At 36.5% G+C, this 27,178-nt stretch overlaps 1 protein-coding gene across 4 annotated transcripts; it reads right to left on the reverse strand.

The window, feature by feature from the left end:
- Positions 1-19,602: 19,602 nt before the first annotated feature.
- On the reverse strand, positions 19,603-26,485 carry LOC143585939 (uncharacterized). 4 transcript variants are annotated; one of them, XR_013144622.1, is made up of 7 exons: positions 26,374-26,485; positions 26,203-26,255; positions 25,510-25,592; positions 24,669-24,835; positions 23,665-23,859; positions 21,372-22,916; positions 19,603-19,758 (listed from the first exon to the last, which is right to left on the reverse strand). XR_013144622.1 is itself a non-coding variant. In XM_077067606.1 (5 exons), the coding sequence occupies exons 2-5, from the start codon at positions 25,579-25,581 to the stop codon at positions 21,488-21,490; spliced, it is 1,863 nt and encodes a 620-aa protein (XP_076923721.1). In that variant the 5' UTR covers positions 25,582-26,255; positions 26,374-26,476; the 3' UTR covers positions 20,301-21,487. The 4 variants fall into 4 exon arrangements, 1 of the variants encoding a protein (XP_076923721.1); XR_013144621.1 differs by having other exon boundaries at positions 25,510-26,255; positions 26,374-26,476; XR_013144623.1 differs by lacking the exon at positions 26,374-26,485 and having other exon boundaries at positions 25,510-26,277.
- Between the last annotated feature and the right edge of the window lie 693 nt (positions 26,486-27,178).

Here is a 27,178-nt window from a genome sequence, read left to right on the forward strand (position 1 = left end):
TCTTGAAAACGTATTTAAAACATGTTTATTGCAAATTACGATCAAATATAGATCGTTTTAAATATTTTATTTGTTTATATATGTTGTCTTTTTATATGTAAAATTTGACAAACTTATTTTTAAGTTTTAACGCTTAGGACCAACATTATTTACACGGTACTTAACAAACATAATTGGCACTAACCAAATTAGCATCGACTTGCCGTCCAAACACTCGGATTTTACCCGCCTGGGTTTACCAATGCTTTGTAATTTTCTTATATGTTAGTGATGGGATATAGGATTGGAGGTATGATAAATATGAGTCATTTCAAATTCACAATTTTAATCATGTACCTACGTTTTTATTGTTGATCGAGGATGTGGCATCCTAGAAAATGGTAGCAATCACAAAGAAAAGGATCTTTATAGCTAGGCCTGTAAACGAACCGAACGTTTGGTGAACTGTTCGTGAAATGTTCGGCGGCAAGTTTGTATATGTTCGTTTATTTAATAAACGAACGAACATGAACAAATGTTAGTGCACGGTTTTGCGTCGTGAGTCTTTGTAATTATTGTTAACGTATTTGTTTTATATTTAATGTAATAATTAGTTTAATTATTGACTAGTTCGTTATATGTAAGGTCTAGTTCGCTAGGGGATGTTAGCGAACTAAGACTTAAGTTTATTCCCTCCTGATTCGTTAGGGGATGTTAACGAATCAGGGGGTGATTCGTTAAGATATTTACATTGGTATGTATGTAACGAAGCGGGCCCTTGTTCGTTAGGGGATGTTAACGAACTAGGTCCGTCTTCTATTTATACGTGAACACTGTTCACGCTTAATTTAAGTTTTGAGTTAATTAACGAACCCCTGTCCAGATTCTCTCTCAATTCTTCATCCTAACATTATAACATTATACTGATAATACATAAACATATATAACACTGAATCTAAGGTAAGTATGAGCTAGATCTATAGTTAAGGTATTGATCGATTATTCACAGATCTGAGATCTGTTATTGTTATTAGATTGATACTATCTGGGTTCCAACAACAAAAAGTTTGTGTTCGTTTAATTAAACGAACGAACATGAACACATGTTCTGTTCATTCATTTATGTTCATGAATGTTCGTTTACGTTCGTGTTGGGAATATACTTGATAGTTTGTACTTAGTTAGGCTTGATATTGGTTTTGTATGTAAACCGAGATCCTTATGGATCTCGGTGAGCTTTGGGCTCTTGTTGGGCTGGTTTGTTGGCTACTCTATATATAGATCTCATTATATAGGGTTTTAGGTTGGTTGTTCATTTGGTTGTTTTGGCCATTCCATTGTATGTGTGTTACACGAATTTTGTATTTGCGTAAGCATCTAACGTAATAAACGTATGTTTTGAAGCATCCCACCGTTGTGTTCTACGTGTTTTTAGTCTTGTTCTTGAATCATCTTGTGTTGAATTTCCGCACCAACATCAATACCAATTTTAAGATCTTCTTTGGACCTTACAATTGGTATAAGAGCCTTAGACCTATTCAGGCTCGTTATTGTGATATCGATGGATTCAAGATTTCAGTACCTTGGTGGTTTGGTTATTATTTTTTTTCTGGTGTGAAACAAATCGGAGAAGAAGGAGGAAACAGTTGGGTTGGTCAAAAATCTCTTTTACTTGGAAACATTTTGAATCCCATAAAATCAGGGCTTTAGTTGTTACCTAAATAAGACCTTAAAACACGTTTTTGGAAGATCTTGGCTGTGTTCCCTAGTTTTCACGAAGATTTCGGCCAAAAACAAGTGATCTCGGCCAACTTTAATCATTCTCGGCTCACAATCAGTGTTCTCGGCCAAGTTTACTCGTTTTCGGCCAAAGATTAGTGTTCTCGGTCAAAAGTTTGAGTTCTCGGTCAACATTCTGTGGTTCTCGGTCAACCATACTAGTTCTCGGTCAACATTCTGTGGTTCTCGGTCAACCATACTGGTTCTCGGTCAATTTTGGTTCTCGGTCAACGCAATTAGTAAACTTATTTGGGCATGTTCCATATGTTTTAGGCCTTGTGTGTTGGACCTTTAGGCCCTTGGACTTTGTTTACTGTTGGACTAATTTAATCAAAATGAATCAACTAATCAATAGCAATGTGTCATCAAATGCTTCACTCCATCAAGAACTGGACTCCATAATGGGGACCACTACTCGTGTACCCCGTCTACTGTTTCATGAGGGGTTTAGTGAGTGGAAGTTTCAATTCGAGAAATATGTTAAAATGAAAGATGCAAAATTATGGAGAAGTATAGTCAGGGGTCCCCAAGTCATCACTTATCAAAAGGAAAACTCTACTGAGATTGCTGTAAAGCCCGTTGCCATGTATGATGATGATGATCTTGCCAAGATAGAAGAAGATGAAAAGGCTCTCCACCCCTTAACTATGGCACTCTCACCTGATATTGCCTTGGGCTTAGAGAGCTACAATCTGCTAAGGAACTGTGGGAAGTCGTGATTGAGGTTTATGAAGGAAACGAAGACATGAAAAGAAGTCGTCAAGATCTACTACTACAAAAATTCAATATGTTCAATCATGTTTTGGTAGAGTCGTTAGAAACTCAGCTTCAGAGGTGCATAACTCTTGTGACCAAAATGAGATATGCTAGCATCAACTTAATAGCTGCTGAAACAAACAATAAGTTGGTGAACTCACTACCTCAAAGCTGGGACATGAATGTTGCTGTCATTAAGAAGACTAAAGACCTCAACAAGTTAACATTGTCTGAGGTTATGGCTATCATCAAAGCATGTGACATGGATGAAAAGAAGCGTGCAATAAACCATGCAAACTCCTACAGTGCAGCTGGTTACAATGTTGCTTCAAACAATGCACTCATCTCCCAAGATAATTTCTCCATGTTCAAGACTACTCAGGGGCAACAGAAATTTCAACCTCAACCTAACTTCTCGATGTTTAAGTCCACTCAGGGTCAGGGTCAATTTTCTCATGTCTCACCACAACCTTCACTAGTGTTCTTTGCTAAACTTGGTCAATCATCCACTGCTAATGCCAGCCTCAATCGTCTGGTGTTTCTCCCAGTCAGAATCCCAATCAGACTCCCGTTATTTCAAAATAAACTCAAGAGAACATTGCTTTAATGGCGGGATTCATGAACTGTTACAATGCTTTCCTTGCTGGAGATCTGGTTCAATCCGTTGTGGCCTCCGAACTCAATAAAATTCATCCTGATGATGTAGAGGAAATGGATATCTCTTGGAAAATTGCCATGGCAGTGTTTCGGGCCAAAAAATTTACTAAGATAACAGGAAGAAATAATTGGAACATGCCAAATAATCAAAAGGTAGGTTTTAACAAAGACACTTTGAAGTGCTACAACTGTCACGAGTCGGGTCACTTTGCTCGTGAGTGCACCAATCCACCAAAGAAGGAAACATGGAAAGGGCACTAGTTCCCGTGGGTAATGCTAGAGGAGAAACTAGAGGTAGCTCAAGTGATAGTGAAAGGGGTATGGTTGCTCAATAGCTCTCATGGTCTGATCAGATGGCTGCTCTCAACATAAACAATCAAACTACCAACTTCGCTCGTGTGGAAGAGATTGAAGAGGAAAATGCTGCTGAGGAACAAGTCAAGGAACTCTAATTTGCATTTATGGCATTCACTTCTCCTAGCTCGTCTGAGGTAAGTTCTTCCCCATGTTCTCAAGCTTGTATTGATAAAATAGAACTTTACAAATCTCATAACAGTAATTTGCTTAGAGAAATGGAAACGGTAAAATCTGTAAATCATAAGCTTAATAAAACTGAAAAGGCTTATTTGGATAAAATTGAGGCTCAAAAGAAAGATTTTTCAAAACTGAAATCTGAATTTAGTCTAAACTGTTGTCACCATCTAGATGCTAAAGAGAAAATCGTTGAATTAACTGCTGAACTGGAAGCCTCGAAGTTAGAAATCCTAAATATAACTGAAAATTTTAAAAGGGCTGAACTCGATTTCAGAAAATTCGATGGTTCCAGTAAAGTAGTTAACTCCATGATTGAAAATCAGTTATGGTGGAAGGAGAATGAGGGAGAGGGTATAGGATATAGTCAGGTACCCCCACCATACAATCACAATTACACTGGTCTTCCTCTTACCAAAGAGCAGGAAGAAAAGGATAAAGATATGAAATATGGTAAACCTGACAATACTGAGAAGATTGACTCAGTAAAAACCGTTGCGCCCACTTCAAGGATGAATGATTCTAATGTGTTTTCCTCATGTGCAGATAAACTAATCATTAAGGATTGGACTGATGAGGATGATGACCCGGGTGTTTCAAATAATAAAGACATTAGTTCTAATGTTTCTTCAAATTTACCTGTTTTGAATTCTGTTATTCCGACTGTTTGTGTGGGCTCTGATTTTAAGAGAAAGGATTCTTGTGTGGTTGATTATGTTAAGACATTGAATTCTAATAATGTGGTTACCAATAAACTTAAAAAATCAAAAAATTCCAAGACATATTCACCATCTAAGTTTGTCAAAGAGGGATGCTCTAATGACAAACAAGGTGGTAAGTTAAATAGTGTGACAAATGGTGAACATTATGCTTAACAAGTTGGTCCACACAATTGGTCCAGACAAGGAGTTACCCAAAATAATTTCTATGTCAAACGTCAAACTTGTTTTAACTGCGGCACTCCTGGTCACATTGCCAGAAATTGTCCACATCGTCCATATGTTCCTTATTATGGATTTTATCAGAGGAATATGCCTATATGCCTCATAATGCTTACAGGCAAAATCAGGCTAATCCCTCTGACGGTGATTGGAACAAAAACAAATCTGGCAGGTTTAGTCCTCATCAGACCAAACCCAACATGTTTCGTAAAAAGGGTAGAAAAGGAGCTTCGGTTCCTAGAACGAACATGAATTCGAAACCGAAGCAAGTGAAAAAGACAAAATCGTTTGTTTCTAACCCTAAAAACCGGAGATCAAGTCATCCATTCGTACATATAATGCCAAATCTTACAATGGTAGACATGAATGGTTGCCTAAATCTCCGGTAAAAGAGTTTGAATTCAATAATAGACTATCAAAAGGACATGTCATGGCAACCTGTGACAACTTTGGATGAGTCAGAGTCACCCAGTGTAACTATGGACTGGGTACCAAAGTCTAATTGATCTCGCACATCATGCAGGAACAGCTATGGAGAAATATCATCAGACCTTGGTATGTTGATAATGGTTGTTCCAGGCACATGACAGGAGACATTTCCCAGCTATATGACATTCAAATCTTTAATGGTGGGTATGTGTCCTTTGCAGGAGGAGAAAAAGGGAAGATTACACAAAAGGGTACTGTAAGTAACGGTGTTCTGAAATTCGAAAACGTTAATTTTGTTCCAGAATTGAAGCACAGTTTGTTGAGCGTGTCACAAATCTGTGATAAAGGGTTTTCAACTCATTTTACTAAGAAAGAGTGTTTGATTTTGAAACCTGGTATCATCATACCAGAAAACAGGATTCTTGTTCGATCACACAGAAAAGATAATGCTTATGTGATCCACATGAACAAAAATGTTCCTGATGAAATAACCTGCTTGTTTTCAAATGTGTTTGAACATAATGCCATGCTTTGGCATCGGCGTCTTGGTCATGCTAATATGAAAAACTTGAGTCGTCTTGCTAAAAACGATTTGGTGCGTGGTTTACCCGTTAAAGATTTTGTTACTATTGAAAAATGTGTGGCTTGTGCTTTGGGAAAACATCATCGAAAATCTCATAAGCCAAAATTGATTTATACCATTTCATCAGTTTTTCAATTGCTTCATATGGATCTTTTCGGTCCGGTTCATGTTTTGAGTGTTTCTCTCATCTCCAATTGTCTCGTTATTACTGATGATTACTCACGTTTTACTTGGGTATTTTTCTTGTCAAATAAGAGTGAAACTGCAAAACTGATCAAGAGATTCGTAGTACTTATGGAAAATTAGCTTAACCTGAAGCTGAAGGGCATTCGCTGCGACAACGGTACGGAATTCAAGAATGCCTCATTGAATCATTTTTGCTCAGAAAGAGTGCTTCGTCAGTACAGCTCAGCTCGCACACCGCAACAGAATGGTGTGGCTGAAAGGATAAACAGAACTCATATCGAGGCGGCAAGGACCATGTTGTGTGACTCTAAATTGCCATCATGATTCTGAGTTGAAGCTATCAGTATGACATGATATGTTCAGAATCGATTGATAATCAACAAGTGATATGCTAAAAGTAGTCAAATAATTATTAACTAAAATTATGCTAATCTAGACACTAAGTAATACTCTAGACTCTTAAACTTAACTTAAACTACTAACCGGCAAGTGAACCGGTCGACTCTAGTACAACTAAGTAAGTCCGGATATCGAACCCATGAGACTCTTTAAATTACGTAAATTAACTAGACTAGACTCAACTACAGACACGGCTATTTATTAATAATGTTTTAAGGGGGTTTTTAAACTAATTATTATTAAACTATAATTAAAACCTAATTAATTAAATAATAATAAAGTATAATGATTGCTTAACCTAATTAATTATAATATTAATAAACTTAACCCTAATTAATTTAAAAGATAATATGTAACATCCTAAATATTATAATGTTAAATAAAGAAAGTTACGTTTAGTGATTTCGCGTTATTAATTAATTAATATCGAGTAAAGAACGGATCATGGACTTAGATTAATTAAGGTGGGTTAAATGGGAATGGGCCTTAGGTCCATGGGCTTTAAGGGATATAAATATCCCCTAAACCAACCTAAAACCCTAAACCCTCATTCATTTCCATCTTAATCTCTACACACTCAAAACACACACATACACTTACACCTATATACGGCCGAGAGCCAGAGTGGGATCCAAGACCAAGTAAACGAGAATCTTGATAGATCCTTCAATACGCAAGATAAATACAAGATCTATGGCCCGTGACTAAGCCAAACAAACACGAAAAGCTACGTTTTGATCTTAAAGTTTACGTTTTTATAAACGTTTAGCCTTGAAACATTAGAACGAGAATGGATCAGGTATGAGTGAAACGTAAAGATCTAAACTTGATGATAAAACCAGCTAATGGACCCGTAAACATAAATGGCTCGCTAAACCGTAGTTATGTTATTAAACGTTTTAAGCCGAAAGGTCCAAACTTTATGTCTTTCCGGGCTAAGTTTTACCCGAACTAGGCCATGGGAATGATCGCGGAGTTAGTTAACGTAATATCCAAGAAATTCTCGATGAAATAAGGGTGATTTTGATGATTAAGATTGAACAGAGGCGAATGCTGAATAACTTCGCCTGCAAGCCAACTTCGCCTTCATGCAAGTTCGCTTGCAAGCAAGTTCGCCAGCCAAGTTCGCCCCTGACAATTTCGCCACAATAAGTTCGCTGTCAAGGTTAACTTCGCCTAAGGCCAAGTTCGCCAAACTGTAACTTCGCATGGTGATAAGTTCGCCCATGATAACTTCGCCTAAGGCTAAGTTCGCTAATGCTCAACTTCGCCTGGCATATGTTCGCCTAGGGTTAACTTCGCCGAACACTAACTTCGCCTATGCTTAAGTTCGCTAATGATAAGTTTGCTTAATATTAAGTTCGCTTATTGTTAAGTTCGCTTAATGATAAGTTCGCTGGAGTTAGCAAATAAGAAAATAAATTAAAAACCTAATGAAAAATGTGTTAAGGCAGTTAATGTAAATAAAATTTTTCCAAGCTGACCTGGCAGCTCGACCCCAGCCAGGGGCTCTGCCCCTTGGACCCTGCTAGGGGCTGCCACCCCTAGACTCCGCTACCAGGGGCGCTGGCCCCGGACCCCGTTCGTTGTGGGTTATATAAAGGTAGAAATACTACATGAGTAGTAGTAGTTAATTGATACATGTAAATATTACACAGTTAGCCGTGCACAGCTCAAGAAGGGAATAACGATTAACGGAGAGCGTAACAGGATCCAGGTGAGTTTCTAGCCCCATTTATGTGTTATGTTTTCGGGGCTATCTGCATACTCAATATGTTTGTTAATACGCTTATCCTAAGAGATAAGTGTATGCCTTATGTGAATAATGTGAAATGTATGAATGATTGCTTGATGGTACGTGAACGATCTTCGGATATTGCACGTACTGTCAGGTTGTAACGCTATGTATAAGGTAAGTATGATATGTACGCTTATGTGTATGAAAGTGATAAAGTTAATAAAAGAAGGAAAGGATGGTTGTATGGTTACGAAAAGGGTACCGAGCCCTAATAATACTCGAGGTATGATGTATGGTTGTATGGTAACGAAGAGGGAATCGAACCCTACTAATATTTGAGGAAAGAGGGTACCGAGCCCTAATAATACTCGAGGAAAGAGGGTACCGAACCCTAATAATACTCGAGGAAGGAGGGTACCGAGCCCTAATAATACTCGAGGAAGGAGGGTACCGAGCCCTAATAATACTCGAGGAATGTAGGGCGTAATGCTCTTTATAACGTAAGATATAAAAGCAAGTTAGTATAAAAGAAAGTAAGAACGTAAGAAAGTATGAAAGTATGAAAGTATGATTGAAAGAATATGAGTTTGTGTGTATTGTATAATGTATGATTAACTAGAACTCACTCAGCATAGCTGACTTTTAGTATGCACGCAGGTGAGTAGGATGAGGCAGCTCGCTTGAGGGGACACGTGGCGTTGAATAAGAGACTGGCATCAGAAGGCTCAAGACGTGATATGTTTTAATTACTTTGTTTTTGAAAGACAAGTTGTTGTTTAAGACAAGTTTTGAATTGTTACGAAATGTTTTATGAAGGTTTTTAATGTTCCGCGAATGTTTTAATTAACTCTGATATTAGAACTACGTTTATGAGTAAATCCAACACGAAAGTAGGGCTACCGGTAACGGGGCCTTACATAATAAACTATTAAAATACTTAGATTAAAACAGATGATGAAGATAACTACCTAGGATAAAATCCCCAATGTTGCGGTAATCAAATAACTGACAAACTTAAGTTATGGAATTGGGATTGTAAAATAGACCCTTGACAGAAAACTCGAACAGGACTCTTGACCTTCAAGAAGACGCCTATGGATTTCTAACAAGTTTTAAGACTCACCAGTTTTATGAATTAAACTTCCTCACCAGTTTTATTTAGTTTTATTGTTTCTATGATCTTAATCGATATCAATCATAAACTAGTCAAGAACACACAGTAAATGACCTAACAAAACCCTATCCTATGAAACAATCAACAAGGGCAATTTGAAACAATAAGTCCAAGTAAATAAAACCAAGCAATCATACGTATCAATCAATTCAAACTTAACAGTTTACTTAGAACATAAAATTTATAACGAAAAGAAATCCCAAATAAAATCAAACCAAACAAAGGTTCATCACAAGCCTAGGCAGTCTAATAAGTTTAGTCTAACATCTTAAAATCAAAGAAACTAAAATAATTAAGTTCAACAACCAAGCTCATAATTAAAATAATAAATTCAAACCGAACTATGTTGATGCTTGGTTGAGTAGGTGTTGAACCCTAACGATCTCCACTCAAAACAAAACCTTTCTTCTCTTCTTTCTTGAAACTTCTTGCGATCTCCTTCTGTTTGAACTCTTCTGCGTGTGTAGGGTTCTCGAATTAGTAAACCCCAATTATATTGCTTTTGTTTTCTTCTGTTCACGCTACCAACTCAAAGAAAATAATAATAACCAATGTTTTTTTTTCTTTCTCTTACGTGGGGTTTTTTTCTTTTCACGTGACCCTACCTCCACTAGCAGCTGAATAGGAAATATGTCTCTCCCTCATTATTGTTGTGTGTTTCTTTTTATTCCCTGCTGTCCACTGACTTCATTATGTGTGACCCATCTTTAGCCCATTCTATCTTCATGACCCAATTTATTCTTTTTATTCCATTCCGTGAACTACCATGAAGAATAATAAATAAATAAATAAATAAATAAGTTTAATTATCATGAAGCTAAATAAACTAATTAATGACATTTATAACACATTCATTCCTTGAATTCCTACGACACTCCCAAATAATAGAATTAATTGATTAATGACCATTAATACACATTTAATATTTAATGATTATGAACTCTAAAAACAAACGTAAACAAACTGGTAACTATATTGTTGAGTCAATTTAGTCATTCATCTCAAATATAATAAAATACTACGTTTTAGCTCGGAATCTTTTAAACCCATAAAATCCAAATATGATCACTTAGGAGTATTATTAAATAAAAACTAGCTCAAAAGCTACTCAAAAGTGTATGAAATATTTATATAACAATATGTATTTTTTAGACCATATCAAATATCCCCTCACTTACTCTTTTTTCGTCCCTAAATGACATTTATGCGATGGAATCATAATCGGAAAATATAGTCTTAAAAACATATAAATTATTTTAAAGTTCAGATAAACGCAAAAACTGCGATCACCAGTATTGTTGTCCACTTAAACCCATGCCTTAATCTTTACCGGGACAAATAAGATCCAACAATTATAATACTCAGTGGTTTACACAATTAAGACCCGCTTATTTTCATCTTTTACCGGACCAGACCACCCCAACTTGACTTAAACCTCAAAATTAGCGGATTTAAAACTTTTATTGCTCTCTTTTTTTTTCATGAACAGTTAAGACGATCAAGGGTAGTGTTTATCCACCTAAGTTTAAGCATCAAAGTCTACCAAGCAGTCATTAGATACGATTAAGTTACAATTAATTAATAGCTAGTGTTCCCCACAACATGGTCATTAATTGATTGATGACCATTAATACACATTTAATATTTAATGATTAAGAACTCTAAAAACAAACGTAAACAAACTGGTCACTATATTGTTGAGTCAATTTAGTCATGCATCTCAAATATAATAAAATACTACGTTTTAGCTCGGAATCTTTTAAACCCATAAAATTCAAATATGATCACTTAGGAGTATTATTAAATAAAAACTAGCTCAAAAGCTACTCAAAAGTGTATGAAATATTTATATAACAATATGTATTTTTTAGACCATATCAACAAGTCTCAAATGAAAACTCCATATGAGATTGTCTATGGTCATAAGCCCACTGTTGCACATTTCAGAGCATTCGGTTGCCCATGTACTCTACTGACTCTTGAGTCAACTCCAAAATTTGAGGCCAAAGCTGATGACTTTTAATTCGTCGGTTATGTTGGTCGTACTGCCTATAGAGTATACAATAAATCAACCAAGCGGATTCTGGAGTCATATGATGTTCGTTGGTTGGAAGAAAACGAGACCGATGCTCGTGTCGGTACTAACTGGTTATTCGATTACAATGAACTTTTCAAACCGTTCCACGTGCTTCCTGTCACCAACTCAGACATCTCGGGTGATTCTACCGTAGACACTGAGAAAGAAGATCAACATGCGGTGTCTTATATATCTCCAGTTCTGGATGATGATCTGACAGAACCACTCGATGTTACTCCGTCATGCCAGTCAATCAACCAGAAAAGGTTACTACAACAGTGTCTTCACCAACTCCATCACAAAATACTTCAACAGTTAAGGGGGAGAGTCCTATTCGTCACATTTTTGGGAGCACTCTATTCCCCGATGTCATTCCAAATGAATACGTCGCCAGTACCTCATACTCACATAGTACAACGACTTCTGGATGGAAGAATCCTCTCACTGAAGTTGATGAAAATTTGTCAAACTTGCATTCTACTGGTGATGTCTCGGAACATTTGGTTCCATCAAGAACTCAGAAAAATCATCCAAATGAGAATGTCATAGGTCCCCTTGAAACAGGTGTGTCCACCAGAAGTCAGACAGGACACATAAACAGTTGTTTGTTCTCCTGTTTCATTTCTCATATTGAGCCAAAAACGGTAGAAATGGCTCTTTAGGAACCGAGATGGGTAGACGCTACGCATGAAGAATTGAATCAATTTGACAAGTTAAAAGTTTGGAGACTGGTTGAGTTACCAGAAGGAAAGAAAGCGCTTGATATGAGATGGGTTTTCCGAAACAAGCAAGATGACACAGGGGATATCGTTAGAAACAATGCACGGATGGTAGTTCGTGGTTTTCGTCAGGTTGAAGGGTTAGATTACACTGAAGTCTATGCTCCCGTAGCTAGACTTGAAGCCATCAGGATTTTTCGGGCTTATGCGTCATACATGGGTTTCACATTATGTCAGATGGATGTTAAGACCGCGTTTCTTTACGGGGAGGTTAAAGAAGAGATTTACGTGGATCAGCCACCGGGTTTTGTGGACTCCAAGAATCCCAATCATGTCTACAAGTTAGATAAAGCATTGTATGGGCTTCATCAGGCTCCTCGAGCGTGGTATGCTACGCTGACAGCTCATTTTCTGGGTCATGGTTATAAACGGGGAACCATTGATCAAACTCTGTTCCTTAAAATTCTCGGGAAGGATTTGATCATAGTTCAGATTTATGTGGATGACATTATATTTGGATCCACTAGTGCTAAGTTGTGTACATAATTTGAAGAAGTAATGAAGAAAAGATATGAGATGAACTCGTTGGGAGAAATGACATTTTATGTGGTTGCAAGTTCGTCAAAGCTCGACGGGAATTTTGCTGCATCAAGGGAAATATGTTGAAGATATGCTTGAAAAATTTGAGTTTCATGATTCCAAGAGTGCTACCACTCCTATGGCGGAAAGGCCACTCCTAACGTCTGATCCGGAAGGGAGTCCTGTAGATCAAATGTACTATCGATCGATGATCGGGTCCCTGATGTATTTCACCGCCAGTCGTCCTGACATCATGTTTGTTGTCTGCCAGTGTGCTCGCTTCTAGGCTAACCCTAAACTTTCTCATTTAACTGCTTTTAAACGTATTTTTAGATATATGAAGGGACAACCAAAGTTAGGTCTTTGGTATCCCAAAAAATCAGATTATGGTGGAGATGACATTGACAGGAAATCCACATCTGCTGGTTGCTAGTTTTTGGGCGATCGTCTTATCTCATGGCAATGCAAGAAACAACAAACAGTATCCACATCAACTGCCGAGGCTGAATATGTTGCTGCATCAGCTTGCTGCTCACAGGTTATCTTGATGCAAAACCAACTGCTGGATTACGGTTTGGAATTTCTTGACACTCTTATTTTTTTGTGATAATGATGTTGTCATTGCAATTGTTAAGAATCCGGTTCAACACTCTAAAACCAAGCACATCGATATTAAAATTCATTTTATTCGCGACTGTTACGACCGAAAATTGATTCATCTTGAACAAGTTCACACTGATAATAATAGGGCGGACTTATTAACAAAACCGGTCGGAACATCCAAATTTAAGGTGCTTGTAAGTTTTCTTAAAATGTTTCGTTTCGAGGATTGAGTCTTTTTGAGAATAAATTTGTACATATTTTTAAATTTGCACAAATTTAGGGGGAGAAAATTAAAAAAATTCAAAAAGTGTGTGTGTGTGTGCGCGCGCTTATTAAAATTAAAAAAAATCCAAAAGATTGTGTGTGTGTTTATTATTAAAAAAATTATATTTGATTGTGTTTTTCAAGATTCACTTTCTCTTAAAATTATGTCGATTACTCAAGTTTGAAGGACATATACTTGTATATGCTTGGTCCGGTAATCTACTCGTATGTTCACAGGATAGCCATTTACCTAAAGACTGAAAGCATCTGGGGCGATTGTGATGTGTTTTGTGTTTTGAATTCTCACTTAAAGTTATGTCGGTAATTCTAAGTTGGAGGGACATGTATTATCATATGTGTTTGGTCCTATTAACTACTTGTGGTCATACGGGATAGCCATTTACCTGAAAGCTAAAGAGTGGCCGGGGTGACTGAGTTCTTAACATGTGTGTCTTCTGTAACTCTCTGGGAAATGATATGACTATTCAGTTAACAACTTTCTGAAGCTTCAAAATATTTCTAAATGAAAATTGATCAAACCTTTGGAAAATGATAGAAAAACTGTTTTTGTATGCCTAACGGGTGAAATTATTAAGCTTAAAAGGCTCTAGAACAGTCATTGATTTGTATGGTAGCTTTTCATGATGCGTAAAAGTAGAAGTGATATAAACTAAATATGCTGAACTTACTGTGGAGAGTCATTTTAAAGAAATGTGCATGTCTCCATATACATCTCTCCGAATGATAGGCAGGAAAGCAATTACCCAGTCATACACGGACCCGTTAGCGTCTTGATCACCAAAAATATTGTGCTATCTTACTGTAGTGATCCAGATTCAGGACTTATAGGTGCTTGTTATTGTTATTAAAAAACAAAAACATGCGTTGAGTAGTTAAGTACGTATATATTATGTGCGGTTATCTTTCAATAAGCTTGAAGTTCAAAGTGTTATCGCTTCCCAAAAATTTTTGATCAAGCACTAGGGGGTTGGAGTCAAATTGGGGTGATCTGGGGAAAGCCAAATACGCTTTGAGAAGAGATAGGAGGCATCACAGGTCCATAAGTGATGTCCATCTAAGCTTTATGCCTAACTGAACGTAATCAATATCACTGACGCAATGAAAATCATGCTATGTTTTTATACCTGCTATCAACATGTCTCTTTATGTCATAATAACGTTAAATATGAATCCTTGTGACAACATCTTAAACGACATGATTTCATGTTCGGATTTTTTCTTGAAAGACGACGTTTTTATCAGAAACTGAAATTTGATCCCAAAATTATGTTATATTTCAAGAGGGCTGGTGTTTGTGTTTATTTTGTTTATTTTTATTTTATTTTTTACTTTTACTAGTTTGTCCCTTGTTGTTTTCATCTCGAAAATACTCTCCTCGAAATAAATGTTAAATTTTTTTTTCTGATATGGGTAAACTACTTGGGTTTTGGGCCAAAATGGAAATCTGGGCACATCTGGCTAGTCATTATGGGTTCTCGGCCCAACTGTTGGGAACATAAGAGGGTTTATGTTTGGGCCTAGTCTGGTTGGTTCTCTCTTGGCCATGAGGGTTCTCGGCCCATAAAATTGAGATATAAAAGGTCTTTCTAACTCAATTATTGTTATTACTTTCAAAATCTGCTCTCTCTCTCTCTCTCTCCCTCTCTCTAAAGAAAAACCTATCTGGCCTAAAACCCCTCTCGTTGCTATACTAATCTCACTAAGTTTCAGTTGGTGTTCGTTTTGATTGATTCACAGGTAATGAACACAAGCTCAGATTAATTAACCTTTATGAGACCTATTTATCTGTGTTCTCATGGATAGATGGACAGATGGATCTCGTAGATGATTGTGGGATTGTGTTAGATCTTTGATTGAAACACCGATTGGGAACATGTTAGGGTTGAATATTAGGGGATCAAGAGTTTGTTGCAGGTCAAATGGCGATTTCGGACCTCTTGGAGATGACGACACGAATCTCAAGGGAGAATCCAAGGGTTTTCTGTTCTCAGCTTGTTTGACCGAAAACCCATGGTCAATCAAGGGTTCTCGGTTGACTTTGTTGACCGAGATCTCCTGTCTCTGACCGAGAACTCCTGTTCTTGGTGTACCTGGACAGAGAACATGCCCCATTAACCGAGAACTCTCCTTTTTGACCATATGTGGACAGAAAACACCTGTCTTGGACCGAAACCGCTAAAACACATTATTAAATTTCATTTATGGTCCATCTCATGTGGTTTTATCATAATTGGTCCTCCATGTTTTATAATTTGACAATTGTGCCCTCATGCTTATAACTATTACTCAAGTCATGTGAATACTTACTAACTTGACTCGTTTGTTGCAGAAATGGCTGATCAGGCTCCGTTAAAGTTTGTTGACACTCACAATATAGCTGGATATTTATTTGATCCTCCTCCAGCACACAATGATCGTTGGCCTCAATACTTGCAGGATTTCTCACGCCTTAAGAGAAAATCCTGTCATTTGCAAGAACATGATCACGGACTTCTGGAAAAATGCTTCGATCAACCAGCAAGGACCAGGTGGAGTTATGTCTATAGACTCCAAAGTGCAAAAGAAGCTGGTCGTCATCATAGAGGCCATTATACGGGAGGTTCTTTTATTTGGGGATCAACCTGATTACCCAACGGAATACATGACTGATGTTGTTTCCGAGGTTCCTACAAGAATGGGCTATGAGGGTTCCTATCCTCCAGCGATCAAGAAGTTGTTCAACCCGTATTGGAGATTTCTGATACATACATTCTTTACGTGTGTGTCGGGACGAAAAGGAGGTTCCGATGAGATTAGCAACACGCAGATGTTGGCTGTGGTTGCTCTGATCATGGATTGGAATTACAACTATTCCAAGTTCGTTCTCGATGAGATGATGAGCAATCTGAAGGGAAAGAAGAAAGAGATGTTTCTTATGTATCCACGGTTTCTACAGATGATTTTGGATTCACATTACACTGATCTCGTTAGATCTGTTGAGACATTGGGTATGAAGTCGATGGGACCCAACATCATTGGGTTGATGAAATAGTCAAGAAAAGGGGCTAAAGTTTTCTACCAGGGTCTTCACGAGCTGGTTAAATTTGGCGGGTTTGCTGAAACAGAAACTGTACCGGTTATTGCTTAAGTTGCTGAAGAGCATGTGGCACCGGCAAAAAGGCGTGCTGCTACATTTGAGATCAGCTCTGATGAAGAAGATGCGGAAACAAACGTGCAAAATTCAGAAACTGAACACCCTGATACGGAGACTGCTCCGACTACTAAACAGTAAGATTTTGAGAAATTCAAAGAATTACTTCAGTCAACTACTTTGAAGCCTCCTCAAACAGTTGCTGAAAATCTAGATGAAGACATTCCCGAGGAACTAGCCGCCGATCTCATTCCACATAAACGAAGGAAGAAAGATCCGAGACCTGGCGTGCTGGTCAACGAAGATACAACAACAAGCCTACAGCAACAACCACATCAGCTTGAGTCCAATGTTCCTGAGACTCATGTTGATCCCAGTCCATCCACTGCTGAGCTTTAAACTCAATATCAAATTTTTGATGATATTGCTCGTGAGTTTGACTTTGAGGCTGAATTTCAACATGCTGACGCCCCATCTGGTTCATCTGACCCAATCAATCCGGGTCAGTCAAGCTCTGGTGCTTCCGAGAAGATCGCTCAGATTCTTGCTATGCAAGAAAAATATTTGCAGAACAAAGGTAAAGGGTTTGTACTTGAGGATGCTCCCGTTTATGTACAAGGTCTACAACGTCGAGTCTTTGAACTCGAACAAGACTCAGTTGTCAAAGATATACGTATTCAAGAACTTGAAGTAAGCAACACTGATAAAGATTCCAAGATTAAGGAGCTTCAGTCTGGTATGGGAGAATTAACTGCTATATATCTAGACCTCCAACAAAAACTTGTACAGAAATTTGAAGATGAATTCAAAGCAGTGATGATGTAACTTCAAAGACACCCGATGTGAATCAAAGTGGCAGCTCTAGTGGTCGTCCAACTGCCAACGTAGATGAATCAGAGACGCTGGAACGATATATATTTGCTCCTCCAATGACAAAAGAGAAATCAGATCGCATTCAGAAAAAGCTCCTCGTAATGAAGAATTCAAATCAAAACGTTCAATCGTTCGATCATCCAGACAGGTTCATTGTCACCTTTCCTAAGGGATTCTTAGATAAATATGGTGATCGTTCAGGAGTTATGTCATGGGGTTTTGACGTCGAAAGAATATGTGGTGGGTTAAACGAAGGTCTGGGAATACCAAATACTACAAGAAGATGAAGGACTTCGGGTCCTGGACAAAAGTAGATCTCAATGACCTGATCAATGCTCCATTTCACAATCCAACTCATGACAAGCGGGGGACTAACTTCTGGAATTTTCTACGTCGTCAAGTCGATATTGAATTTCCAAATATGAAGACCACTGAGTCATTTTTGAAGAAGGCCAAGGGGGTTAGGGATCCTCAGACAGGAAAAACTATGGTAAACGTTATGTGGCCTTCCACAACTAAAGCCACTCATATTCCTGTGTCTGACGCCATTCCAGATGGTACCTTGGATAATATGAGGTTCTGGATATATGACAGTAAGACTGCCACCGTTGTTATACGTTTGCAGAAAGGTGGGGCAGTTCAGATTTGTTGATCCAAGAGACTTGCTTAAGTTTGGGGAAAGAGACATCAAGACCCTTAGCACTTTTCAAATAATAGCTGACCCAATTTTTGAAGCTACTGCAAAGGAATTCACAAGTATGATAGCTTCTATCATCAGAACTATATTTTGGGCAGGTGGTTTGAAGGATGCTGACATTGACTACATGGAGCACGATTAAAGAACGAAGCTACAAACCAAGGGGGAGATTGTTGGGTCTATACTTGATGGTTTGTACTTAGTTAGGCTTGATATTGGTTTTGTATGTAAACCGAGATCCTTATGGATCTCGGTGGGCTTTGGGATCTTGTTGGGCTAGTTTGTTGGCTACTCTATATATAGATCTCATTGTATAGGGTTTTAGGTTGGTTGTTCAGTTGGTTGTTTTGGCCGTTCCATTGTATGTGTGTTACACGAGTTTTGTATTTGCTTAAGCATCTAACGTAATAAACGTATGTTTTGAAGCATCCCACCGTGTGTTCTACGTATTTTTAGTCTTGTTCTTGAATCATCTTGTGTTGAATTTCCACACCAACATCAAGATCAATTGATATCATATTAAAAGATCCGTCTTGGACCTTACAGTTCGTTTATTTATGTTCGTTTGTGTCTGTTTATTTATGTATTAATAAAAAATAATTAAATATTATTTGGATGAGTCATTTACTTGAAGTTTTATATTTGTTAATTTGTGTTCGTTTATGTTTGTTTGTATTCATATATTTTCTTTATCGTTGTTCAGTTATATTCGTTTAGATTTTAAACAAACGAACCTAAATGAACACAATGTTCATTTTTTAAATAAACGAACATGAACATAAATATGTGTTCGATTAAGTGTTCGTGTTTGTTTAAAGTTAAATGAACGAACACGAACATGCCCTTGTTCATGTTCGTTCAATTCGTTTACATGCTTTCATTATTCACATTGATGAATACATCGGTCTTAATCTCTGGGCCCTGCCGATTTTATTTGTGTTCGTGAACACATTAATTTCCTTAACGAACGAACACAAACATAAAATCTCGTTCGGTAAGTGTTCGTGAACCGTTCATGAACACATTATTTTCTTAACGAACGAACACGAACAAGGCCTTACATTAATTTCCTTAACGAACGAACACAAACATAAAATCTCGTTCGGTAAGTGTTCGTGAACCGTTCATGAACACATTATTTTCTTAACGAACGAACACGAACAAGGCCTTGTTCATGTACGTTCGGTTCGTTTATTGCCCTATTTATAGCAACCTAAGATAGAGTTTCAAATATTCAGATTTTAATATCCAAGCTCATATATGAATTTTTCAATATCCGAATTTCACCACTTATAGGAGTCAAGGATCACCTCGCACTGAAGCATAACCTCCCTCAAACACAAATGCTTGCATTTTCCGATAATTAAATTGTGCATATTCATAATCAAATATAGATTTTCTAATAATTTTATTTTATGTATCAACTATCAAGCCGCACCGCCAGCCCAATTGGTCTATTTTTAATCAACTTGAATCATCATTATCATCATCAACATCATAGGATTGAGGATGGTTTCCTATTACATACATGGTAAGTTAAAACTTGTAAGTCTGGTCTCAATTGCAATAAATCTTTCTTGTGCTTTCTGTGGTTTTACTTCCAGTTGCTGCAACAAGATCTTGGAAAACAACGATTATTGACCCTAGAATTCATGCACGGATTCGGTCAGTAATTTCAGTTGACAGTTAAGGAACAGCTCAAAATCTGAAATTTTGTGATGAATAGTAAACAGGGCATATCAGTTTAGTCCTATACAAGTATCAACTCAAACCCGACAGTATATCATCGACATCACAAAAGGTATCGATCCCATCCTGTGGGTGGTCAGCCGGTCTATGACAAAAATTTGGTGCATCCTTTGTTGCAATACATGTAATCTAAAGAGCAAAAATAGATATAATGTATTAACACAACAAATAGAAATAATTTATTAACACAAAAGGTGACGGTCAAAAAGACATTTTAATGCAACCTAACAGTTATATCTATTAACACAAAAAATAGATTTAATGTATTAGCACAATAAATAGAAATTATTTATTAACACAAAAGGTGGCGGTCAAAACGACATTTTAATGCAACCGAACAATTTTGGAAAAAAAATGGTTCAAACAGCCAAGCCAACCCACCTGACACGGCTAGTTTGGTTTGTTGTTTTTAAACCCTAGTTAGCAGTTTGACACTTTGACCCAAATTTTCACTAAAATCAGCTAGAACAGACCGTGAACACCCTTCAATCTAAATATTTGATAAAATTCACATCAATTATGAAATGTTAACAAGTAAAATGTATTGATCTTGAAGTCATAACATGTGTCAGAGAGATGATACACACATGAAAGAATGAACAGAATTATATAATAAATATGATTGTGTATTGAATTACCAACTTACAATTTGGAGTTAATACTACAATCAGCATACTTGCAAGTTTAATGAAATGAACTGGAGGAATATCATATCGAACTAGTCCTATCGACTACCCGAACCCCACTTTTCTGTACTAGTTTCATATCGCACAAAAACACCGTATGATCAAATCTAAAAATATATATTACACGTGATACACTAACAGTAGGGCAGAAATGGTTAATTGATTAAAATCTAGACAGCAGTAGACAAAAATTACATATACGTGTGATTTTCAATCAATTAAAGTAGCCTCAGGTGAATTTTAATCTAATCTGGCTTTAAATATCCATGGAGAGAAAACTACAACCACATGTACACAATGTTGTGTGTTGCAGAAATATCATTGTTTTAAGTACTGAAAGTCTGGAAATTGAAATTAAATAAAGAAAAAAATGTGTGAACAAAAGGAAAGAGTTTGCATCATAAAAACCAGTATACTTTCTCATTTTTCACGAAAAAGTCCCTCAGCCCAATACTTTTGTTAGCTGCTACGAGCATGTAATTGGACGTGACCACTTTGAAACTAGAATAAAATATCGTATTTTTCTTGAGCAAATTCGAATAAAATTGTTTCGAATTTCAAACTGTCGAATCGAATTCAAATCCAGCTTCAAATTTACAAAATTCGAATAATTCGAAATTCGAGTCGCTGAACACCCCTGATCTGTGCATAACCATCCTCAAACATAAGTGGCCCGTGTCTTGTTTAAGAAGGTAAAATAGCTAAGCATGCAAGGTCAAAAGAAGGAGAAAATTCCTAAACCTCCCGTTACTTAAAAAATGTCACATGGCACCAATGTGAATAAAAGAACATAGGAAATCCAGATTAAAGGATATACATACCTGAAGAAGAAATAAGACGATAGCTGCATGCGGTTAAAACCATCACCTTAACAGTGCAGAAACAACATTGTACAACCTCATTTTGATGCTCTCAGTAACAATGCATCCCATTCCCATTATTCCATTCGTACCCACTTTTGATAAACACCATACGCACGATCAAAATCCCTTATCTTAAAATACTTTTTAATAAGTATTTGAAATGGCACATGATCAGTAACCAAATTAGACTCACATAAACTGAAAAACAATCTCTCGGCCTCATTTACCTTCCCTCTCAAACAATAACCTTTTATAAGTTTTGTGTACGTCACGACATCCGGACAATACCCTCGTTTTAACATGTCATCATACACTTGTTCAGCAGAGTACAGGTGTCCATATTCAGACTCTGCACCTACCAGCAGATTATAAGAGACAGTATCAGGCAACGGGCCAACCGTTAACATCTCTTTCATTAATAAATGAGCCTCAAATATTTCTCCAGCTTTTATAAACATGTGTATCAAAGCATTAAAAGTAAACACATTAGGTGAAACGCCATGTGTTATCATCTGATCCCTTACATGAAATGCGTGTCGTTTGTCTCCATTTTTACCATACCAATGAATAATAATGTTCCAGATTTGAGGTTTAGGAACCATTGATTTTCCCAACATACAATTAAGTAACTCATGAGCTTTGACCACATTACCAACATTACATAATCCTTGAATAAGTGTGTTGTACGAAACCATATCTCGAGAAACACCCATTCTCGGCATGACATTGTAGAACAGATAACAAGCATCATCTATCCTCTTCGCCTTACAAAGCCCACTAATCAGAGTGTTGAATGTGAAACTATCGGGATCCAAACCGATTTTCAACATTTCATTAACATATTTATACACAAGAATCAAATCCAGGCTCAAATAATATCCATGGACAAGAACATTATACGCAACAACATCCAACTCTTTACTCTTTTTGCAAATCTCTCCCCAAAATGTGAGAGCAAGAGATGTATTCCCGTTCTTGAAATAATTATCCATTAATATTGTTGATGCTATTAGGTTCTTTTCACGATTTTCATCTGTTAATTTTGAAAAAAGTACTCTAGCTTCATCTGACAAGCCCTTTTTACATAAAGCATGTACTAGAATATTAAAAGTGACAATGTTTGGTTTCACCTTGTTACCAGCGTCATCATCACTCATGGTTGACAAAAGATCCAAAGCTTTCTCAATATCATTGAAAGCACAATAACCCTTCATTAAAGTGTTGTAGGTAGCGCAATTTGGAGACGGGCCCCGGTAAGACATTTGTGTTATAAGCCACTCTGCTTTCTCAAAAGCCCCAACTTTACAAAATCCATTAATAAGGTGATTATGTGTAACTACATCTGGAATAAAGTTGTTGTGTATCATTTTGTTATGCAGCCACCACGCTGCACCTAACCTGCCTCCTAAACTCAGATTCCTGATTGTATTTAGATGTTTATTGTATCCTTCCTTCATAGTGTAGTTGTAATGGCCTATGTTATGTGCCAGTGACATGCTTTCCCTGAAAATTACATCATAATAAACATGAGTGAATGGAAAGAGTCATTCAAGTATGTTGTTTAATACGCACTTTTATTGCACTTTTTTTATTAAACACGACTTGTTTAAACAAATATTAACTAACAAATCAATTTTCAATGTGAATCTAAATCCAAATATTATTTTTTTTACAAATTTGATAAAATATAATTATCAGAAATTATATTTGAAAATTAAAGAATTAAAAAATAAAAAAAAACAGGAAAATGGGGAAAAAACATATTTTTAGAGAAAAAAATTTAAAAAATATGTTCATTGAGTTTAATCTTGACATCTTGTTAAAAGACAATGTTACTATAACTTCCTGAATAAAAGGTTGGATTAAATTGTAAATTCAATAACTTTCCATTCCTTGTATGGAAAATCACATGCCTCCCCTCAATGAATGAAAACCTTTAGAACTTAAAAGAATCAAATTTCTTATGGAATGGTCCCATTCAATTCAACATGGTTAACAAACACATTTTTTCATTCACTCGGAATGGTCTACTCAATTCATGCATACCAAGCACGGCCTATATTTTTATTATAAACCGATACATAACTTAAAAACAGGCAGTATTTCACATGCAAAAAAGGACCAAGTTCCACATAGCCAAAATGAAAATCGTAAAGGATGCTTTAGAAGAATGTGATAACCCTTTTTAAGTTTTCTTTGATCTTTAACACAAGCGACAATTACACAGCAGAATAAAATTTGTAAGTCTGACCTCATAACTTTCAATCGCTCCAAACTAGACTTAAGGACGGCATCCAGTATATTTAATGCCACTTCAGGATTGCCTCCATCCTCAGAACTTTTGACGGGTGGCGACCAATCTTGTATTTTATTTTGATATTTACTTCCAACTGTTGAAATAAAATCTTGAAAAGCAACTGGGAATAACTTGGCGTCTCTAGAAATCCTGTACGTGTTCGGTTTGCAATTATCATGAGTGCAAACAAGAAAAATAATAGAAAGCTTAATACAAATAGAACGTTCAGTTTACCGTTCGTGGACCGTTCGATGGGAAGTTCGTTTATGTTTTTTCATTTAACAAACGAACGAACATGAACACAACTTTCTGTTCATTTAATCTAACGAACGAGCATGACAAGGCCTCTTTCGTGTTCGTTTACAGGCCTACAGACTATGTTGCAGTTTTAACATTAAGATTGCATCAGGTATACCCATAGTTATTAAAAGCTCTCGCTTCTTGCGCCTAGGCCCATTTTTCAGGCGAGGCTCAATAAATGCACTTCTAGTTCCTAGGAGAGGCCTTCAGCATTGTCTATGCCAAGATCGTGAGAAGATAAAAGCCGAGCAAAAGAAACGCAAGGAGTGCTATTAAAACTTAGATCTAGGAGAGGTCAAAGGCATTATATTATACAAATTGTTATTCAAGTTCTGGAATTACATTTGAATCTTGACTACTTTAGAACTTTTGGTACTAATTAGATGATATTAAATGTTATATAATAGCTTTTGCTTATTTTATTTGAAGAATGGTATTATTTTTCATATACATAATATATTTTAGATTTTTGATTCAAGTGCGCTTTTTTTTCTTGAGACCCTGGTTTTTTGCGCCTTGTGCCCAGGCCCTAGGTGAGGCCTTAAGTGCGCCTAGCGAATTTGATAACTATGGGTAATCCATTGACTTTCGATAGCAACATATGAACTCAAATGAAATTAAAGTCAAAATGCAGGTGTACTAAAAGCTGTGTCAGTTACCTCATATACATCAGATTCGTGCAGGAGAGTTTGCTGTGAAAAAAACATCTACATGTTTGAAATATACAGTTCTTGATGGAGTCTAGGGTTTGGAAACTGTTGTTAAATAGCTGATGAAATAAAAGATGTATATCTTCAGTAGCAAACAATAAACCAGTAGTTATTTCCTGTATAAGATAACAAAGTTTATATACTACTATCAATCATTTAAAGTGCGAATTGAAGCAGTGATTAATTTATTACAAATTAAAAAATGCCTCCAATTTAAGTAAACCATACAAGAGTATGCATTAAACTCCAATTGCGTTATATTGCATTCTCATTACACTGTGCGACCTTGGTTTTATGTAAAAAAATGTGTGATGCACTCTGATGTGACTTGATCCAAAAAACCAATGTGCAATGCTTGATGTGTGCTAAATGAGGTGTTTCCATAAAAAAAACTAAAAATTTATTTGCAAATAATATTTTAACTTGTTAACTATTAAATGCAAAAATATACATATATTAAAATAAATATATTCAAGAAAAATCTATAGTAACAAAGAAGGTTTTTATATAACCATAATAAGTCTTCAACTCTTTGTGTACAAGCAGTCTATGCATAACATACAAGTAATCTATGCGGGAACTCACTTTAACTCAGAAATGCACACATCAGACTGAATCACGTATTATGCGATTTAGAGCGCATCATGAATTCACAGACTTGATGCAATCGATCTTATCAGCGTATTGTGCACATTGCGCATTATGCACTCCTTATGCGTGCATTTCAAAACCAAGTGTGTGACAAGTTAAATGCTGCATTTTTAAAGAAAGCAGTGTGTAATGCACGTACCTGTTGATTGTATTGTGAAAGATTGAAGATTTTGTGTGAAGAATTAGCTTTCAAAACCATTAACTTCAACATATCCAGAGAGCCTGTAAAAACCAGAGCACAATACTGTTAAGAGTGTACAAACTAAAACTGTGTGTGCAAACGGGTCAGACCTGCGAGTCCCAACCCAGATCCGTTCAGTGGTACTCTCAGGACTGGAACCCGACCCTATTGTAAATAACCGGGTCTGATCGGGTCTCACGGTCTAACCCGGTTTATGTAAAGAGAAAATGGTCAAACCCCTGAGACCCGACCCAGACCTGTTTAATGATATTCTTAGGACCCGGAAACCGACCCTATTCTATATAACTGGGTCTGATCTGGAGCGGCTCTTACCCGTTTAATGATATTCTTAGGACTCGCAAGACCAGACCTGGGCCAGTTTTGTGGTATTCGCAGGACCTGAGAGCTGACTCTGTTGTAAATAAGCAGGTCTCTTGCGGGCCTCACTGGGCTTACCTGGTTTATGTAAAGAAAAAATGGTCAGACCCGTAAGACCCCCATTTAATGATATTATTAGAAACCGGGAACCGAAACCGGGTCGGGTCTTACCTGGTTTATGCTCACCCCTACATATAAAAACTTGAGAAATTCTTCTTAAGAGGCATTTTCACAAACACTTGGTGTGCAACATATATAAGTAAGAGAAATAACCTGCTAATAAAGCTTCAATTCTTCACACAGACATGAGAGAGGACTTGAATAACCTGCAAGCAACCAATTCAATTTATTTCATGTATATAATAATACTAATCATATTAAATAAAATCCCAAATGGTATATTAAGTTTCGAATAAAATTACGAATTAAAAAAGCAATTATTACATTGGTTTGTATGATGATGAAGATAGAAGAAGAGTTGTTCGCCGGCGGAAGAATTCTGGCGGTGTACGGCGGCGCCGGTGGGGATGACGATCTGATTGGCAACAAGTTAAAGAATTTGGGAATTTTTTATCTTTTTAATCGTCATGTCATTATTTTCAAAGAATTTTCAAAAGGACAATAAAAGTTTTAATTAGTAAATAATCCATAACATGTTTGAAACAAAAAACCATAAATTCATAATATATTAGAAACAAAGATGACAAATACGTATCATACTTGAAACAAATAACCATATAATCAAATCATAACATACATAAAAAAATATAATATCGGGTTTTGACGGACATTAATGAAATGTCTTTTGTAAAAATGACTTTTGGCTTAAGAATTTAGGAGTGCATATATATTTATTTTTTTTAAATAAAAATCTACACACGTTACTAACAGGTTAATATGTCTTTAACCTGTTAAAACACGAATTTAAACATGTCTTAAACAGGTTTAAGACCCAAAACATGTTAAGCTCAAACCCAAACATGTTAAGAGCATGTTTGGGTTGAGTTTGAAAACAACTTATTGCCTTATTGGCTTTTTCAAAAATTCATTTTAAAAAACCAGGATTTGGGCTTTTAGAAAACTGATTTTTAACTTTTTCAAAAAGTTGAAATAAAAGAAATTTTTATGATTGCCAAACACCATTTAACTTATTTGGTTTTTTGCAAAAGCAAGACCAAACATGCTCTAAAACCTGTGTGGTGTCGTGTGTGGTGTCGTGTCGTGTTAACAGGTCCATGTCATAAATTGA

The sequence above is a fragment of the Bidens hawaiensis genome, unplaced genomic scaffold, assembly GCF_021521415.1.
Source record: "Bidens hawaiensis isolate Kalapana, Puna unplaced genomic scaffold, B.hawaiensis_p1.1 tig00034232_1, whole genome shotgun sequence".
NCBI classification, from domain to species: domain Eukaryota; kingdom Viridiplantae; phylum Streptophyta; class Magnoliopsida; order Asterales; family Asteraceae; genus Bidens; species Bidens hawaiensis.